The sequence below is a fragment of the Eutrigla gurnardus genome (genome assembly GCF_963514095.1).
Source record: "Eutrigla gurnardus genome assembly, chromosome: 20".
NCBI classification, from domain to species: Eukaryota; Metazoa; Chordata; class Actinopteri; order Perciformes; family Triglidae; genus Eutrigla; species Eutrigla gurnardus.
In genome coordinates this window covers 10,839,298-10,860,007 of record NC_139931.1, presented here as the reverse complement: position 1 = coordinate 10,860,007, position 20,710 = coordinate 10,839,298, and the positions used below count along the sequence as shown (strand labels likewise).

The 20,710-nt window shown below is 45.8% G+C and overlaps 1 protein-coding gene across 1 annotated transcript in view; it reads left to right on the top strand.

Moving 5' to 3' along the window:
• adgrl1a (adhesion G protein-coupled receptor L1a) overlaps positions 1 to 20,207 on the top strand; it is a 91,877-nt gene extending 71,670 nt beyond the window's left edge. The window contains exons 10-25 of the mRNA XM_084037343.1: positions 30 to 215; positions 409 to 447; positions 1,967 to 2,147; positions 2,274 to 2,396; positions 3,241 to 3,443; positions 3,543 to 3,716; positions 4,312 to 4,521; positions 4,978 to 5,198; positions 5,507 to 5,573; positions 5,760 to 5,851; positions 5,971 to 6,139; positions 6,365 to 6,520; positions 7,559 to 7,655; positions 10,550 to 10,672; positions 14,711 to 14,728; positions 14,873 to 20,207. Of these exons, the coding sequence (XP_083893469.1) occupies positions 30 to 215; positions 409 to 447; positions 1,967 to 2,147; positions 2,274 to 2,396; positions 3,241 to 3,443; positions 3,543 to 3,716; positions 4,312 to 4,521; positions 4,978 to 5,198; positions 5,507 to 5,573; positions 5,760 to 5,851; positions 5,971 to 6,139; positions 6,365 to 6,520; positions 7,559 to 7,655; positions 10,550 to 10,672; positions 14,711 to 14,728; positions 14,873 to 15,792 (2,979 nt within the window). The 3' untranslated portion in view covers positions 15,793 to 20,207. The remainder of the gene's footprint in view (positions 1 to 29; positions 216 to 408; positions 448 to 1,966; positions 2,148 to 2,273; positions 2,397 to 3,240; positions 3,444 to 3,542; positions 3,717 to 4,311; positions 4,522 to 4,977; positions 5,199 to 5,506; positions 5,574 to 5,759; positions 5,852 to 5,970; positions 6,140 to 6,364; positions 6,521 to 7,558; positions 7,656 to 10,549; positions 10,673 to 14,710; positions 14,729 to 14,872) is intronic.
• The last annotated feature ends 503 nt before the right edge of the window (positions 20,208 to 20,710 follow it).

The following is a 20,710-nucleotide window of genomic DNA, read 5'->3' as shown; positions in this document are numbered from 1 at the left end:
AAAACGTGTCTGCGCGTGTTCACATGCAGATCAAGAGCGGTGAGAACGCTGCCAACATAGCCGGAGAGCTGGTGAACCACACGCGGGGTCGGATCCAGGCCGGAGACGTCAGCTCGTCCGTGCGACTCATCGAGCAACTGCTCGACATACTGGACGCCCAGCTCCAGGCCCTGAGGCCCGGGAACAAGGAGTCGGCAGCAAGAAACTACAACAAGGTAGGAGAGAAAGTGCAAACATACGCATAAGCTCAAGCCTATATTAAATTCTCGCATTAGAAAAAGGTGCTGAGGTTAATGTCAATTTACCCCCCTAGTGCACATGCAAGGACGAGTGAGTTTTTAATTTACGGATTCTTTTTCTTTTTTTTGTTTAGCCATTTAATTCCGTACTTTGTTTTCTCCCTTGCAGCTCCAGAAGCGAGAGCGGACCTGTCGGGCGTACATCCAGGTAGCGTTTCTCTTTTATCTGCCTGCTTTACATGCCTGTGGAGTAGGACTGCTGTTCGACTTAAGAATAACGGGGAGAAGATAAATCCTTGAGTAGACTACATTTGTGGATGAGATTCCTTTGGCTCCCTGCTCTGTATTATTATTAATATTGCCTTTGGAATCATCACTTATAGAATTTTTGTAGTGTGAGTCGTTTCCATGTGATTCCTGGCAGGCACATGTTGGTGTGGTGTTTTCCCAGAGAAGCTGATTTGTAGTTTTTCTCATGATTTTGGACATGTTTGAAATCTTGGTTCAGCTAATGTTGATGTCATCCGTCTTTGGCATAATCTGAGCTTTGTTGGGCTGTGATTTACCTTAAGTGCATAATATTGGCCTTTGCCTCGTTGTATTGCACATTGAGGTACAATATCCGTGGCTCTGAGAAAATGTAATTTGACGTCGGCGCTGTATGAGAGGCAACAGTTTGTGTTACTACAGCCTGCTGTTCTCGTCCAATATTTGTGCAATATCTCTGGTTCGGAGAAGGCTGTAATCTAATATCATGAAAAGACCTTGTACATGCTTCTCTGTAATGATGAAATGCGTCGCTCTGCAGCACACGGTCTTTTGTATATCTTGACCTGTCTGCAGCAGCGTACTGTAATATGACACCACCACATCTTCTGATCTCGGTTGACGCAAGATGAATGTAAGGGCTGCTGTGTAGTGTGCGACATACTACGGTGTTTTCTCTTGAGTACGGCTCGGAGGATAAACCAAAAACACCCGCCATCTTTTTCTTTCATAGAGCGCATTCTGATGCCGAATTCATTTTCTTAACAGCAATGCTCTTTATTGCACGCAGCAGTCAATCCCTCATTTTGAGAGGCCTGAGCAAGAGAATTACATGATTCATCAAGCAGGCTACTCCAATAAATTGGATAGCTGATACAACCATCAGAATTGCCATTAAATGAATTGTAAGTGTGAAATAGAAAGGTAATATGTCTGACATAGCGCAGTAATAAATGTAGTGCAGGGGAGTGGGGAGTTTCTGGGAAATTACAGTGGAATCGTGGCGACTTTGTACTTTAACATGGTCAAGTAACACAGTTTCACTTAACAGTATGGTACAGTGGGAAAAAAGAGTAATTAAAAAACGGGTGATAAACAAATCAAGATTTAACTAATGATCACTACATAGCTAATAAATAGCTAACAGCAAATTTCTGAAAACTGGGAGCAGACTAGATATCTGTGAATTATGTGCTTAATTAATTCTTCTCAATGTACTTTCCGAACTGTGTAATGATCAAAAACAGCATAATATAAATCATAAAATAAATAATCATTCCTACTATAAAGAACAAGGTGTTTTTATGTCCCCTCTTGTGCAGTAGAATGACTCCTTTAATACCAGTTAGTTTCTGAGTGGTTTGCTTCCCGTTCCTTGTCACCTATTAGGACTTTGTGTACCTCCTTGTAAAGTCTTCTCAGTAATAGTAAAGAATGCTGCGCCTCCTTGTATGTGCCAGGCGGTGGTGCAGATAGTGGACAACTTGCTGCGTCCCGAGGTCTTGGAGTCCTGGCAGGACATGAACAGCACGGAGCAGGCCCACACTGCCACCATGCTGCTGGACGTCCTGGAAAAAGGAGCGTTCCTGCTGGCCAACAACATGTACGGGAATCGCTTTACAGACCGGGCGCCCAGCATTGGTAAGAAAAAACGTATCGATGGTGCTCAGTATAGTGGATGTATATACAAACCACAGTTTGACTTCTTTTGCATATTTGACAGCGTGGAAGTGTTTTTTTGACATTTGCATGCTGTGTTTCCACCAGATCTGGAGGTGCATGTCCTAAACACGGAGATGGACCTGCAGGACTTGTCCTTCCCACAGAATTACGCCAGCGACAGCAGCATCCAGCTTTCAGCTTCCACCATCAAACAGTACAGTCGCAACGGTCAGCAGCCCCCCACCCCTCACCCCGAAGCCTGAGAGATTGTCCTGTCCTGTGCAGCCCACGCTTATGTTCTCATTTCATGCAAGCTTAAAGCAATCTGCGTGCAGTTGACTAAGTTATTGGTTGATAATAATAGGCTAATCAGATTAACAAAAGTGCTGAGACAATTTCTTTTCTTGATGGCTTCTTAACAGCAGTCTTAATAGAATAGCTGGGGAGGTGTGTAGATTACAATCGGCCCCAGTCTGACAGAGCAATCTCAGCATTCCCTCTCTTCTCTCTTTCCCATTCCATTCCCTCGCTCCGTCTCCTCGCCATCTTATCCCCCTCTCTCATCTTTCTTGTTTCTAACCCTCCCCCCCCCCGCCCTCCCCCTCCGAGGCCCCTCACCGCACACCCCTTTCTGTTTTCTGTCTCTGCTCGGCTCTGCAGTGGGAACGAGATTAGAATGATTGAAACAAACGCACATGAAATATTCATATGGAATAATAAGAGATCTGTGAATGCTTGAGGGATGAATGTTCCATTGCCCTCCACATTAAATCTCGCTCTCTTCCACCAGTCAAAATGAAACGGTCCTTACCATCATTCTAACCTTCACTAACTCTCTCTCTCTGTCTCCCTCTCGCTCGCCCTGTCACTCCCCACTCTCTATCTCTGTCACTCTCGCTGCCATTACCATATTATGCCCCCCATTTCTGTATTTGGTCTTTCCCCCCTCCTCCTCCCTCCCTCCTCCCCTTCCCTTCATCGTCGTGTCTGCATCTCCCTTTTTCATATAATGTCTGCCTCCTTTTCTTTTCGCTCCTCAACATCCTCCGTCTCTTCATCTCTCCGTGTGCAGGACAAGTCAAGGTGGTGTTCATCCTCTATAAAAACCTGGGATCCTTCCTGTCCACCGAGAACGCCACCGTCAAGATGGAAATGGACGGCCACGACAAGAAGCGCCTGGCGGTCAACTCCCACGTCATCGCCGCCTCCATCAACAAAGAGTCGAGCAGAGTGTTTCTCATTGAGCCGGTGGTCTTCACACTCAAACACCTACAGGTGGCCTGATCCTGTCCATCTTACGCTCAGTTCACGTATTGGCTCAGATCCACGTTTTCCAATCCTCCCTTTCTCTTTTTTTAAATTTTTGTTTTCCAGCTGGAAAACTTCTACACACCAAATTGCTCCTTCTGGAACTACTCGGAGCGCTCCATGACGGGCCAGTGGTCGTCGCAGGGCTGCAAGCTGCTGGACACCAACAGCACGCACACCACCTGCTCCTGCAGCCACCTCACCAACTTCGCCGTGCTCATGGCTCACCACGAGCCCGACGTGAGTAAACAGGGGCGTGGCAGACGCGCGGCTTTAAAATGGAAGCCGGGCTGATTTATGCAGACGTTCATTCGTGCGAGAGCATTAGCGCTCAGTCACACACGCGCGCACACACACATGCACATTAATGTACCCTCTCAAGGCTGACAAGCTCTTTGTTTTGTATTTTCTATTTTCCTGCTTTCACTCCGACATTCAGGGAGGCACATGCTTACAAATTCACGTCCCGCTACTTCTAGCTGACATTCACATGAATTTGAATGTCATGTTTTTTTTTTTTCCAGGATGTCTCGTCTCTTGTCTCTACACTTTAGCTCCTTGCATATATTTACAAATATTAAATAAAGCAATTTTGCTCTCTCTCTCTCTCCCCCTCCCCCCGTTCTGTCTATCTATCCCCCTATTGTTTCTCCCTTCCACTGTTCTCCCATCTATCTCTGCACTCCCCCGTCTCCCATTGCACTTCTTTTCCTATATTTTTCACTCTCCATTTGTCCGATTCTGCCGGTTATCTCCGTCCTCTGTTTTTATCCCATTCCCCTCCACTCTCCCAACCCCCTCCATCTTTGTTCATGTGACACCACCCGGACCTCAGTACCAGGGGCGAATGCATGAACTGATCCTGTTTGTGATCACCTGGGTGGGGATCGTCATCTCCCTAGTGTGTCTAGCCATCTGCATCTCCACCTTCTGCTTCCTGCGGGGCCTGCAGACCGACCGCAACACCATCCACAAGAACCTCTGCATCAACCTCTTCATCGCCGAGCTGCTCTTCCTCATCGGCATCGACAAGACAGAGTACCATGTGAGTTTGTCGTCACGTGTCCGACGCCCACCAAGGATGTTGCCGTCACACGTGAATTGCCTGTTTCCTTGGAAAGGAAATACTGCTCTATTTAAAAAATAACTGCTCAGTATATCACACACCTGTGGCCCTTAAGAAAGTGAGTCATGAGGTCACTTTTTGGTATTTTCCAACTAGAAAAATGTATATTAATAGTGAAGCTAAAATTGAGGCTCATTACTGACTCTATAAAACACTTGAGTAATAAATGATCACTCAATAATGCACATAGCCAATCACCCAGGGGGCAGCTTTTCATTTTTCAAAACTACGTCCTGATAGTGACTCTGTTCTGTCCTCTTTTTTCCAGTCAGTTATTTCAACTGTTTCTCCTCCTTCATTTAAATATTCTCATCGCTCCTCTCCTTCTCCTCCCTCCACTCTCTCTCTCTCTCTCCCTGTCGCCACTGTCCTCAGATTGCCTGTCCCATCTTTGCTGGCCTTCTGCATTTCTTCTTCTTGGCTGCCTTCTCCTGGATGTGTCTGGAGGGTGTGCAACTCTATCTCATGCTGGTGGAGGTCTTTGAGAGCGAGTACTCCCGCAAAAAGTACTACTATCTGTGCGGCTACTGCTTCCCCGCACTGGTGGTGGGCATCTCTGCGGCCATAGACTACAGGAGCTATGGGACCAAGAAAGCGTACGTGTGAAGACGGGTCTTTTGCACCTGCAGATTGAGAAGTAGGATTATGCTATTCCCCCAGCTGGAAATGTAATATGCAGCGCTGTGTGAACGGCTCTTGCACCTCCCCGCGGACTGGCTTTTCTGAACACACTTAGCCAAAGCCTGATGATTAGCCTTCATAAGATAATCCGCTGAGACAGGGAAATAGTGTGTGCATGCCTGCCTGTGTGTGTGTGTGTGTGTGTGTGCGTGTCTGAGTGTGTGTGTGCACGCTTGTGTGCTTAGTTGTGTGTAACTCTCTCTTCCCCTTTGTGCCACTCCAGATGCTGGCTGCGAGTGGATAACTACTTCATCTGGAGCTTCATTGGACCCGTTTCATTTGTTATTATGGTATTAGCCTTACTGTCAGCCAGTATTATTCCCCTCTCTGTGTTGATATCACCCAGTCAAACCAAAAGCACATCATCACGCTTTGCTTTATGAGGTTATTAGCCCTGCAAAGTCAGGATTTTTTTCCGGCGCGGACTGTAAAGTTCACCGCACGTGTGTTTGATTCTTGCCGTCTTCCGTCTTCAGCTCAACCTCATCTTCCTCATGATCACTTTGCACAAGATGATCCGCAACTCGTCGGCGCTCAAACCCGACTCCAGCCGCCTTGACAACATTAAGTGAGTTTGAATTATTCGATCGGGAGTCGCGTGATGAATAAAACCCACACTGTCGGATGGACTCCAAATTAATTCATTTTCCCATGTATCAAGCTGTTCTTTGTTAACATTTCCATCAGGTCATGGGCTCTGGGGGCCATTGCTCTGCTGTTCCTGCTGGGGATGACGTGGGCCTTTGGCCTCCTCTTTATCAATGAGAACACGGTAATCATGGCCTACCTCTTCACCACCTTCAACGCCTTCCAGGGCATGTTCATCTTCATCTTCCACTGTGCCCTGCAGAAGAAGGTAACCATACAGGACTTTCAAGACTTATTATGGGTGTATTTATGAATAAGCAGATGAAACGTTGGATGGATGGATGTCTGATTAACATTCAGCGTACATGTTCAGAGTGACTGCCGTGTGTTAAAAGCCTCCGTTGCTCCACACACACTATTGAAAATAAGTGTTTGTGTTTATGAGTGGCTTTAAAAACCCTCCCGCTGTGTCGGTGGTGTTATTTCTTTACAGGTCCATAAGGAGTACAGTAAGTGTCTGCGTCACTCCTACTGCTGCAGCCGCACCTCCACCACCAGCTCCCACGGCTCCCTGAAGAACTCGGGCCTGCGTGCCAACAACCGCTACTACAGCGGCAGCCAAGCTCGCCACGCAGCGGCCCACCGACAGGTGCAGGCAGGACAGACCCACACACATACAACACAAACCAGTACACATACGATGCAGGCGCACTCGTTTTGTTCGTCTTTACACATCAACCAGGCCACTGTAAATTGTATTCTTCTTTGAACACAAAAATGGAAAGTAAATCTGCCAGTCTGCAGCGAGATGATTTCAGTGGAAATAAGCTTGTTTCTGGGGAATGAAACGAAAGAAATCAATTTTTCTTGAATCAAAAGACTCTTGATACCGTCTGACTTCTTTAGAACACTGTCAAAAAGGGTGTTAAAACAAAATAAATAGCTTTGGAAACAGGGGACATTATCGAAGCCGTCTGGTATATTTTCCCCTTGTTTAAAAGATCTGTTATGTCAGAGGACAAAATGAGTGCTTCTGATCAATAAATGACTCGCCCATAACTTTGTGAAGCGCTTGGATTTACTTAACTTTTCAGCCCACGGTCACGTCGTTTTTTATTTGCCAATTAAAAATTCAAAAAAAGACTGGTAGCGAGTGAAACCCCAGTGTTACAACACATGTTGTCCTCATGCACTAATCAGCCAGAGTGCTCACCTCCGTTTTCACCGTTTCCATCCACTACCGACAGCACATGACTAATTAACAGAGATATCCTTTGAAGTCCACCTACTACATACAGACACAGGCACCGTACCAAATACGCAGCAACACCGCGACACGTTCTCAACACACACATCGACACTTAGTCCTCGCAATCAACAAACCAGCTTCCTCACACTATAATAATACGCTTCCGAATAATTGTATCAGCTAACAGCAATCATGTCTTACACATCTCCAGTTTATTAGCCCCCCTCGTGATAACATGACATAACCGCGTGCCTCTTTACCCGACGCCTCAATCTCTTTGTCTGCCGTGTTTGCCTATTGTTCTTTGCGGATTAGAGCGAGCCCTCGCAGTTTTGATTACAGCAGCCCCGCTGAGTTACAAAGTCTACCCGTCGCCTTTTCTATATTTAACTTGTTGTCTGTTTGCTGCCACTCACTGAGCTGTGCTCCTTCTTCCAGAGTCGGATCCGCAGGATGTGGAACGACACGGTTCGAAAGCAGACGGAATCTTCTTTCATGGCGGGAGATATCAATAGCACCCCGACGCTCAACCGCGGTGAGGCCTCCCTCTATCACCGCTCTGCCTCCCCTCCATTAAGTCACGCACGCTCAAATGCACACATAGGGGCCTCGGCACACTCACTTATGGGACAAAGAGAAATAAAGCATTGGAAATGGAGCGGACGGCGCCGAGGCAAATTCAGTGTTAAATGTGCACATGCCACAGTATGCAGGATGATGAAATATACCTTCTCATGCCGGGCGCATTAAGGTTAACTAATGATTGAGATCGGCTGACAGCCAGTGGGCCAGCCTGCAAATAGCTGTTTGCAGCAGTAATAGCTCAAATTGATTAACATATGGTTGAAGGCTGGTTGGTGGGTTTCTTTCTGCAGTGCCGTAGCAGCGGCTGGTCAGCGAGAGCACTTAAATACATAGTATAAACACTGATGTGAATGTGTGTGTGTGGGTGGGGTATAATAAACTCATATTACTGTAATTAAAGTCAATTAAGTAGCATTTAAAATAAATCATACTATACTAATAACGTAAAGCTAACTAATAGTGTAGCCACATCGCAGATCACATGCAGTATAATTATTTTCCGACTCCTCCAGAAATAGTTTGCAGCCGGATGCAGGGAAGTAGTTCATCATAGAAGATGAGTCATCCGTCTTTGCTTTATTTGTTCATTTTCTTTTGTGATTTCCAGTTATTTTCAATTAAAGGAGAAAAAAAAAAGCAATTTGAACAAGGATTGAAACAAACAATCAATATGACAATATATTGTGTCGTTGCCAAACACAGTTTTTTTCCGACCAATATAGGTTTGCTTTGTTCGAAATATGAAGCCTAAAAAATAAAATGAACAAAAGTCTTCATGTGTTAATATATCATGCATCGTTATGGGAGAATATTGAAACAGCTGAGAGTTAACCTGAGACCGCCAGGCCTACTTTGAATTCCGTCCTCAGCCCTTTTTATAGTCTCGTGGGATCGATTGCATCGGTATCTTAGCTGCCCGAATGCGGTGACGCATGCCGTCCCCACTGAACGCCACGCAGCACATGAATAGTGCACGAGCGGTTATTTAAGAAGTGAAGAATGTGTGAAGCGTCACGGATTGTCTCGACCTCAGCAACTGGTGGCGTCAGTCGGTGACACGGAGACGATGGAGGTTGGCTGGAATTGTGGTGGTGGTGTGTGTGTGTGTGTGTGTGTGTGTGTGTGTGTGTGTGTGTGTGTGTGTGTGTGTGTGTGTGTGTATGTGTGTGTGTGTGTGTATGTGTGTTTGTGTGTGTGTGTGTGTGTGGGGGGGGGGGGGGGGGGGTTATTGATGATGACATCACAGGCAGTTGGTAAATCAGCCGTCACTCTCTATGCTAATTTCATCCGTTTTTTCTAATGAACTGATTAGCGTGTGAATGAACAGGGGGTAATTATTTTAATTGAGGAGAGTGACAGAAGCAACGCATGGGTTGAGGAAGAGTGTGCTAGGAGTGTGCTGTGTGTGTGTGTGTGTGTGTGTGTGTGTGTGTGTGTGTGTGTGTGTGTGTGTGTGCGGTGGGGCGGGTCAGTTTGCGGGGCTTTCCGTCACGACAGAGCAATCGCTGCCGGAGACGCACAATGCGGATCATTTCATGTTGTGCTGTCAAACACAAACAACTGTGCTGTGAAGCCTTTATTTTCTCTGCTTCGGAGAAAAAGTTTGTCACTTGGCAGAAAGTGAAAGACGCAGGGGAGGGAGGGTGTGGAAAAAGCGAGTGAGAGTGAGAAAGAGAGAGAGGCGCTATCATGGAGGAGTAATTAAAGAGGCCAAATCTGCAGAAGAAACGCTGCGTAGTTATCACTGGCATCTCGGATGGCTTTGATTTCTCCACTTCACTTCTTTATGAACCGCAATCTCTTCCTGACAATAGTAATGTGTCCAGAAGACACACACACACACACACACTAACCCACACACACACACACACACACGCAGGCTCCCATGATTCCCTGTGCCCTACTTTCTATTCTCCACTTAAAGCCAGTTCCTTTAATTTCTACAGGATATTCCTATGGGGTACGCACACAAGCAGCTAATCCCAACTAATTTGGTGTTGTTTGTAAAAATCTGGCTCGAGGAACTGAGGAAATGTGGTCGAGTCAAGACACAGCAGAACGAGCCAGAGAATAGAGGGAGAGGGTTCTGTGTGGCATGCCAGAAAGATGGACAGGGGAAGTGTAAGAGGAGGGGAAAAATGACAAATAAATGTGCGTATTTAATTTTTTTTTTTTGGGAGAATTCGCTGTTCCCTCGCCGTGTGATGAACGGTAGGCGGGAGACCTGAAGGTTGCACTTTGCCTAGGACTACTCTCCGTCATGCTGTCCTATTTTTAATTTCATGGCATTTCTGTTTGAGTTGCCTCAGGCTGGAACCATACATGGGCATTATACAACATTCCGCGTGCCATTTCTTTGAATTATATTTGTCTTGTAGTGGCATTCGCATTGCACTGGGAAATTAACTGTGTTTCAATGGCTGCACCCCTAGACTACATAATGGCATGCATTACTGTTCTACCCCCATCTGACTACATTGTCAGGGGCCAAAAGGAGAGAAAAAATAAATAATGGCAATGCTCCAAACGGCACCTTTCCCCTGCAATTGTATTTTTACTCAAAGGTTACAATCAGCAGTCATAAACATTGAGGGGAACACTGTGAAATGCATTACTCCATAAAGCAGCAGCATAACAAAAATAACCCCATCTGAATAAACAGTAAATATTTTTACGATTCCAGATGTTATTACCGAGTCGGGAAACGTGAATTTCAGAGCGTTACACCTATTGCGTGTGTGTGTTTCTGCTTGTGATTGCATTGCATTCATTTGAGATGAAGATGAAGTCTATTTATGATTCTGTCTGTTTGTTTGTTTGTTTTTAAATGCCCGTGACTTGCAGCGACCATGGGCAACCACCTTTTGACGAACCCGGTGTTACAGACTCGCACCGGCACCTCTCCTTACAACACGCTGCTGGCTGAGAGCTTCACCCCGCCCTCACCCGGCGTCTTCAACTCCACCGGTTAGCTCCCCATAAACACTCCAGTCTGTGTGTGCAGTCTTGTCAGCCTGAATGTTCATATTGTTCTGATCATTGTAGCCTTCTTATAACAATCTAATATGAAGGGATGGCGTACATTCTGTTTGTTTTCCCTGATGAGCAGAAATGAAACACTTATTTATGCACTTATTTTATCTCAATTATAAAGTATTTGTCATGTGTGTAATGTTTTCATTAGGCATGACACAAAAGGTTCAAACTTCATCTTTGCAAAATCAACGTTCTCATGATTTATAGATAAGGCCTGTTGCGAAACACATCACCATGGTTAGTCTTTTTAAACAGTTTAAACAGTTTTAGAAAGTTTGGGAAATATAATCTACATAAGTTAGGTAACACATACAATGTGCTGAAGAGAGAGACCAAGAGAGCAGTCATGTCAGCGTAGAGAAGAGTTTATTCACTCCTACCAGACGCACCACAGCGCACCCACACGCAACCAACATCTGGCGACGGCACACCAGGAAGAAGGAAAAAAATCTCGGTGTCAGCGCACCAAGCGAGAAAACAGCGTAGTCGCTCCTGCAAAATGCACAACAGCACACCCACACACAATCAGCCTCATTCACCAACCGGGCTCAAGAAGCAGTCTCTTCTTTAAACCCAATTAAGTCGTTTGCATGAAGATTCTGACAATTATTAATGTTTTCTCATTCGGGACATCTGGGTAAGAACAGACGCTACGCTCACTCAAGAGTGCTGTGCAAAATAACTGGTTAGTGCTTTTTTGTGGCAAGTCTACAGTTTTACAATATATTATTTTATTTTATTTATTATTATTATTATTATTATTATTATTATTATTATTATTATTATCATTAAAAACTATAATATAAAAATGTAAATAAATTACAAGGATATATATATATTTTTTTTTTTCAATAATTATTTTCATTAAACCAGAAACTGATAGTGATCGACCGCTTGTATGGATCAGAAAGCAGAATCACTATACAAATTACTATATTAATTTGCTTACATAAATTAAGTAGTCAGCTTACAATCTTCATTTTGGCTCTTGTCATACGTGACAACATATGGAAAAAACATCTAATTTATATTAGATAATGATATCCCACAATTTATTTTCAGGCCTGTTGAAATTACAGAAATGCACTGAAAACCTTCCATTTTAGAGGACAATGAGATTCATCATTATGAAAACACAGATAGGAAGAATTCCGCGGTTTAAGAACATGTCATGAAGCTGGTGTAGACCTTTTGCAAGAACAAAATTAAGAAAACACTTTGGCGCACCAAGATAAAGAAAAAAGAGAAATAAATCCCGGTGTCAGCGCACCGGTAGAAAACAGCTTATTGTCTCTTACAAATCCTGCAATAGTGCACCCACACACAATGAGCATCTGGTGACGGCCCACCAGGATAAAGAAGGAACAAATAAAGAGAGAGAAATCTTGGTGTCAGCCCATAGTCGCTTGACATCATACAACACACAAAGCTGCACCGAATGTCATTTTTAATGTCTGTCGTCACACTTTACTATGTCATCACCATAAACTAATTGGAAACACAGGAGTTTGAGTTAGTGTGGGGGATATAAATGATATTTATGGTGCTGTAAGATTGCTGCTAGACCGCCTTGTCAAGCCGTTGTTGTTTCAAAGCTCAGAACTATACATTCGGTTCAGCCCAATTAAAATAAATAACAAGAGGCACTTACTTTGCCTCTCCCCCTGGATGTGAACATGTCAATGACTTTGCTGCAACGCTGCTCATTGTCAGGTGTATCGCTCAGTTTCACAAGCCTCTCCTCTCAAGGTCCTCTCCACAGCTGGTAGGATATAAGCAGGTACAGTTAAGACCAGCTTCCGACATGTTTGTGGCCTCGGTGCACTCTCCTGCAGATCAATGTCAATGTCAGAAAGTCAGAAAGAGTGTCAACTCCACTATCAGACCAGATGAGACTTTAATGGAACCAGATGAATTAGAATTGTGCATCTGGACAGGCTCTTTTATTTATTATCTTGCAGCCAGCTAAGCCAAGGCTGTCAGACCCTGCTGTCATATGCACGGTGATGGATATGGTATCTTCCTGTCGTCTCTGGCGATTCTCCTTATTTCTCATGTTTGTCTGTCAACATCATGCAGTCCATGCACGGCAAAGCTACAACGCTACTCCCTGCAAGGGAGCTCTTGCTCGGCTAGTAACAGGTCACATCCATCAGGTTTTCAAACAATATTTCTGCGTTGTCGTTTACCTTGGCACCGCGCGCGCTGACGACGTGGAGCCTGACATCCTTGGGAGCTCTGGGTCAATATCGCACGGGAAATAAAAACGCGTGCTAATCGTTTGGCCCTTGCGTAAACTATCCATGCTTACCGCTACATGCTATTGCGCACAGTGCGCAGCAAGTGGCGCCGAACCGGAGCGAAAGGGAGCGGATGTAACTTTACAAGTGACATGAGGCAGGGTCAAAGGTCCGGGTCGGCGCGTTCACGATGAGAACCGACTGCGCATGCGCAAAGTGGTCACGGTCATCCAAATTAATTGCGAAAATTGAAAATTGAAATGAATATGTGTATTGAATGGATACTGAATGTAGAATTTGAATTAAATCATTATAATGTATTATTATTTAATTATTATTTATATCGGTATTGGTTGAATTTCTACTGAAATGATGAATTGTGAACGAGCCCATCACGTAATTTATTTTTAGCCTTTATTATGGCGCTTACTACCTTGCCTATACCCTGACCACACATGCGTGTGCCTGCTGACTTTGTAGCTGTCAGACAGATTCACTAGGCTGAGCAGAACAGAGCCAAACAGTGCTCACAGCCTAACCAGCCATCTGGTCAGATCTCCAATCTTCATGAGAACAGCCACAAATTGATTTCGAAGTTTAGCTACAGCTGTGACTGCCAGAAATCTTGGGGACAGTTTTTCTGTTCCCGGGCAAAAAAAACAAAAAAAAAAACGGTCTAAATCATCACGGCTGTGGAAAGGATCAGACAGCTCAGTGGCCAGAGACAGTCCATCTGGGTGTAGGTCATTCAGGAGCCCTGGAGTGCCAGTGTATGTGTTTCTACTGGCTTCTATCGCAGAGTCTCTTTAAACAGCCCTATGGCTTCTTAAAGCATTGCTGCATTCCCACACCCCTCTTTAGATGCACATAATTACTGAATTAGACATGTTCTGGTGATTTCACCAATATTCACATGGTGAGGAAGGAACTATGACTGCCTGTGGCTGCTTGCTGGCTGAGTGTGCACCCGCAGTGTATCAGGCCCTAGTGTCTGAGGACTGAAATTTAAGGCGGCGTTTCTGTTAAATATTTTAAAGCCTCTCCGCACAATAAGTCAAGCCTGATGGCCACAGGCTTGGCAGCCGAGACATTTTTAGAAGAGAGTGGGAGAGGAAGTAGGGAGAGCACTTCATTAGAATGTCTAATTACCCGCACCGCCACCGAAGAACGTTGATTAAAGTCACACTACGCATTCAATTTCAAAAAAATGAGCACGCTTCTCACTTTGTGCTCAGCTGTGGCTTTTTTCTTTGCTGTGTGATGGTAATTTGGGAGGAAAAAGCACAACATCTGTGGCGTGTCGGAGAGAAAGTCGTAAAATAAACATAACTGCTACTGCACAAGGTTTCCGTATGAATTATGTATGTATCCAGGTATCACTGACAGTAGTAAATAAATACCCGCAGTATTTTCTGTGGCTTGAATGTAAATGTTATTGCGATACGGTGTCAAGCAAACAAGACCAAGTCTGCATAAATCAGAGTTAATGTGACTATGCATGTGTTTGTTCATGTGGTAAGAGTTGGAGGGTTTCATGTTGAATGTGAGAGAGACAGGGAGAAAAAGAAAAGTAGCCGATGCACAAGGATGTGTTTTATTCACTTAATGGTTCCCTTTTGAAATGCCTTATAAATGAATAAATCAACTTAATGTTACGCCATTAAAGAACACTTACTGACTAGTGGCTTTCTTTTTATTCACTCCACATGACTTTCTCTGGAACGCACAGGAACCTTTCGTGATCCAAGTAAGTGTAAATTTCCCCAGATCGCATCGTTTTACACACATCTGATATTTTTTTTCCCCCTCACTGACACTTGAACCTCTCTGTATCATAATAATGGCAAAATCTCCGTCTCCTGTTCTCTCTTCTATTTGTGTTTGGGTCCAGAGAGCACGCTATCAAAGGCCCGCGACCCCTGTGGGATGGAAACCTTGCCCTTGAACGGTAACTTCAACAACAGCTACTCCCTGCGCAGTGGACCGGTGGGTGTGGGCGGGGGCAGCTGTGACTTCCTTGGTGGTGGGGGCGGAGACGGTTCCCCACCCCTCCTCAATCCCCGTGGCTCAGAGGCGCTGGGAGGAGGTGGAGGCATCCGACGAAACCTCTCTGATGCCGCCGCCTTCGAGAAAATGATCATCTCTGAGCTTGTTCACAACAACCTGAGAGGTGGCGTCGGAGGAGGGAGTGGAGGAGGTGACGTCGGGGACAGGGTGTGTGGCAGCTTAGCCAGGGGACGTCCTCACGGCGGGGTTGGTCGGGGGACGACGGGGGCCGGGCCAGAGCCGTCTATGAGCATGGATGAAGACGAGGACTTTCTGAGAGAGGGGCGGCAGCGCACCCCGCAGGATGTGGAGCTGCTCTATAAAGCTCTGGAGGAGCCCCTGCTGTTGCAGCGAGCCCAGTCCGTCCTCTACCAAAGCGACCCAGAGGAGTCAGAGAGCTACACGGCCGACCTCACCGAGAGCCTGGGCCACAGCGGCCACAGCGGCCAGAGTGCTGGTGGGCAGGCGGGCAACAGAGCGCCAGACTCCCCTGCCCGTGACTCCCTGTACACCAGCATCACCAACCTGCGAGACTCACCTTACCCCGACAGCAGTCCTGAGCCCCTGGAGGTGGTCCCCCGTTCGGCCCAGCCCCCTGAGGAGCTGTACTACAGCTCCGGGAGGCCTGCCCTTGGCTCTCGTGGGGCCCCAATGCAGACCTTCTACCAGGCTCAGCACCGGAGGCCGAGTGGGGAGGGACACCCAGCTCAGGAGCCCGCCCACAATGAGGGAGACGGACAGATGCAGCTGGTCACCAGCCTGTGACTGGAGCCTCAAGGAGGAAGTTGGAGACTAATGTGATGGCCAAAGCCACCTCCTTGTCCGCCTCGCTCTCTCGCGTCTCTCCACTTTCTGCTTGTTTGGTTGCCTTTCTTTCTCTTGACTTTCATTTAGCTAACAGATGAGCAGAGTCACCTCCCGGTCGGAGTCGTGGCTGACTCTGCAGAATCAGCCTTTATCTTGAACAATCCCCCATCTTAAGGAGATGAGTGATGGGTGTTTTTCTGCTCTCTCCAACCCCAGTCCTCCCCGGTTCCTTTGGTACCCTAAGGCCAAGTCCAGCACTCTGAATGTACCGATCCACCCCCTTTACCTTCAGATATTTAAAAACTTTAAAACTTTGTTAAAGTTTTTCTTTTTTTTTTTTTTAAATGTAATTTCTCTTCAGACCTGCCTCTGGAGATGGGGATATCATTTTTTATTTGATCTCATTTCCCTTTCGTACCATCCATAGGTCTTGTTTGAGTCATCATTTGATAAAAGTAGTTAGCTGTGGAGACAGGGAATATAGTACACTATTATAACCTAAAAAAACGTCTCTCAGAAAGCTCTTCATTGTTGCCAAAAATATCTTTTATTGAGCCAGAACAGAAACTAGAACATCCATAAGGCAAACACACGCACACACACACACGCACACACACACGTTCACTCATCCAGAAGTGCTCATTACTGAACATCAAAAGTGAAAACAGCACTCCATCTATGTAAAAGGGAACAAGAGCTTTTGTTCCAAGCAGGCAGTGGGAGCTGATTCAGAGTAGTTGCCTTCATTTTCTCTTGCCGTGAATCGACGACTATGTACAGGAGTGGAGTAGAGGCAGAGACGGAGACGGAGGAGTCGCTGCGCCGCCCCCTCCAGAGCAGGACGACCTGCATCCATAAGACTGGCCAATCATCTCCACTGTTCTCTCTGGTTGTTTGCTTCAGGCATTTGAAAAGTTAAATGACTGCCTTGCTGTTGTTTTGAAGAGAGTATTCAATTTGTTGACTTTTGGTCTGCATCCTCCGGGGGCTGCGAGAGCGGACCGGTGTCGCCCCCCATCCCCCCCCCTCCCCTCCCCCCCTGTACTTTGCTGTTAGAGCCTAGCCAGTTGAAGTGGACTCGTTTCCTGTGTGTGGTTGTGACAAAGCAAGACTGTAAACACTGCAAACGCACTGGTCGACCGATTGGTATAACTATGTACATATGAACCACACATGAATCTACTTTATTCCTACTATGTAAATAAAGACACCAGATGATCAAAAGCAACAAAAGGTAACAAATACTATGAAAATGACTTCTTGTACTGCAACAAACCAACAAAAGAAAAAAATAAAAATGTTTTGGAGTTTGTGAACTGAATGATAAACTCTATCTCTCTCTCCCCCGATCGCTCACTCTCTCACTCTTCTGTGCCATTGGTTGAAAAAAAAAAAAAAATCCTTTGTGATCCAATGGAGAGAGAAAGGCAGAGCGAGAGAAGGATTATAATGTGTAGTAGATTTTATTTATACAAGTGAGAAACGGAACAAGAAAAAGAAAAAAAAAAGTCCTGGCACAATGTTTATGTAATATAATCTGTTACATGTTGTCAATGTTTGACCTTTGACATTCCCGTGATGGAATGGCAGAGGCAGCGGGAGGGTGCGAGGCGAGCAAGAGAGACGTCGTCATAGTGTGCCTCACAGGCACGGTAAACCATAGCGGGGCGAACGACAGCATCCATGAAGAGATTCGGTTGGTTCTTGTATTATTTTGGGAGATATAAACAGATTACGTACTTTTAACGACATGGGTTTTAGCATGTATGGTAATGACGTTTGTTTTGCTTCTCAGAGAATATTGCATTTCGCTGTTTCTGGAAGACAGTTTCAGCATTAATCCAGAGCCTAACGTGACATTTCATTCATTTCCTGTGTGTCAGTACGAATGTGTCTGAACGGCTGGTCGGTGTGTGAGAGTGTGTGTGTATGCCGTGCACCAGACTTTTTGTATGTGCACACACATTTGAAAGGCTATTTTGTGTGTGTGTGTGTGTGACATGACTTGAATGCTCATCACACAAAGGAGGATACAGTCTCAAATGGGAGTTGCTCTCGCCGTGGCGTTCAGGTATCCTACCAGGAGGACAGGAGAAATCAGACCGCCTCGGGAGACGCGCGATAACCATATACCATGAAAATGACAAGCAGGGTTGACTGATCTGGAGGAACACGTTTCCAATATGCCACCTTATGCAAGCGATACATTTGAGAAATTAGCTGTCAGAAGAGAGCCGCACATGAGGCTCCTTTCATCCAGCTGAAATCTGTCTGACCTTTAAAAAAAAAAAACTTGAGTTTGCCTTCTATATTTATAGGTATTTGTTATGGTTTATTTACCAGCTTTTTTGTACGTTTTCAGAATATTTATTCACATTGATTTATTCATGGCATTGTTTTTTTTAATATTTTTACTGTCTCCCTCGTAAACCTGCGCTAAGCGACAGAGTGTGATGTGTGGATGGAACGTGAGCAGAAAATAGATGCACCCACTGCAGTGTGACATTTGGCTCGAGCCCGGCTGTCCCACTTCTAAGAGAACCCCGAGGACGGCTTTTAGCTGTGGCTCCTGGGGCTGAAAGAGAGAAAGAGAGAGGGTTAAAGACAGATAAGGGAGAGGGATTACAAGGATTTGACACCATTTATTCTTGTTATTCAAATCACTTGAGCAAGTAACATTGTATGGGCCGCGGAGCGCAATGAGCCTCAGAAAGACGGCCCGGGTGTCATCACTTGGGGGGGGGGGGGGGGGGGAGACATGTCCAATACTGCTTGGATAGTACATGACTTGGCTTTGAAGCGGAAGCAGGGAGCTGTCTGTGTTTACAAATGAAAAGACAATATGCACATGTATTCTGCTCTGCTGCAGTGCCGCACACAATGTGAGGCGTGGATCTCACGGCTCGGTGGTGAGGCACCGTGTCGAGGCGGCGCTCGCCGGTCAACTGAGGACAACTGAATGTATTTTAACAAGCGGGACTGAAGATGAAACAATTCACTCTCCGGGGCAGAAGTGTTAATGGGAAACACAAGACGGCCATCATCATCTTTATCTCCCATCATTCTCATCACCATCATCATTAACTCCATCCCTCCCTCGTTGCGTTTGACATAATGTGCTGATGCTGATCTCTACTGCTCAGCTGGGACCCCCTGCCCCCCCCCAGGGGAGAAACACTGTTTAGACAGGCACTCCCCTTGAGAGGAGGAATGTGCGTCACCTTGGGCCTGCTTGTTTTTTTGTTTTTTTTTCCAGCACCTCTCTCCTCCTCTTCTTTCCCTCCCTCTCCCCCGCATCTCATCCACATTTTAATATCAATCTCAATGGACTCCATTAGCGCAGCGCTTCTTTGAGAGTGTTAATTTGTTTTGTCAAAAGCTTTGTTTATCCCAGATTAATATCTCAATAAACAGAGGAGTGCTGTACTGTGGTAAATGATAGTGATTAGAGAAGGGCCGCAGCCCATGCTGTTGGACAGAGGCTCACGCGACGGGAGTTTCTCCACCATTCAAAGCCCTCCAATTACAATAATAACACAGTGGGTACTAATTTACTGCGGTGAACTCGCCCTCGCTGTCATTTTTCTGGCTCTGTCGGCGAATGTTTAACAAAATTCCTTGCTTTTTCCACGCGCTGGTGGCGAGCCTGACATGCTTGTGCTCCGGTGGTTAGGTGGGAAGTTGTTTAAAAGGTGGGACGCCCAACCTTTGACACGGTGCCGTCTCACCCCTGCAGCTCAGTGTCAGCGGAGAGAGAGCTGTGGCATTGCTCGCTCTATCATTAGACAGCGGAGGTCCCAGCAGGGCCTATTTCCGTTTACTTGTAGTTGACCCCATTTTTTTTTTTTTTACCAGTGATTCGTGTGGCCCGCATCACACTGGGACTGGGGTTGAGAGGTTGGCGTGCTGGGTGAGTTCAGCAGCAGCAGCAGAGGAGCAGGGGGCCATTATGTCTGCAAAGGCTGGGGGGACAACATAGCAGAGATGTCACAGACGTCTCCAACTCATAGCCATAGGCAGCTTTAGAGAGAGAGAGGAGGGTGGGGGGTCGCAGTGGGCCTGTGCGGGGTCGGATCTGGAGATAAGGAGATGGATGTGCTGCCTTGTTTCAGAGGGCTTCCTGTTGGTGGTTTGCAGCTCAGAGGTTATCACGTTATTGTTTAGAATGGATCAAGCTGGCGCGTCAGATCTCACGTTTGTTTCGCTGGATAAGACGAATCTGTCCGTAGAGGAGGATGTGATTGTTGTTTAGTCTAATGGCTGCTTCCTTAAAAAAAAAAACGACAAAAAATGTGAAAATGAATCCACTGCCGCATCAGCCGATTAAAGCGAGATTTTTAGAGTGCTAACAAATTCCTACACAGATTTTTTTTTTTAAAAGCAAATGTAAACAATGATAAAGTAGTATTTTGTTATCGGTCCGCTGTTACGTGTCGACATGACTACCGAATACTTATAGAGTAGTTTTAAGAATATGTAAGGGTACGGCATAAACCCAGTGACGAGGATTGTGCCGTTTCTCTTTCGTGGTGAATTATGTGTCCGTGGAGCCGTGTCAGCAATGAGGCCCCTTCTACATAGAGACCCAAACCAAAACATATCCTTTGACACACAGACGTACAGTATATATACAACACACACCTTCAGTCAGGTTGGGTAGTTTTATACGCTGAAGTGGAGAAAGACATGTGTCTGCCGTTTACCTGTTAACCTGTATATACACACACACACACACACACACAGCAGGAGCAGGCTGAATCTGTAGGCATGTTTTTTTTCTCCTTCTATTTCTTCCTTGTTTCCGCGCCGAGTGCAACATCTCTGAGAGTGGGGAGGAGTTGCACTCTGCCTGCATGTGCCTGTCCATGGCAGTAGT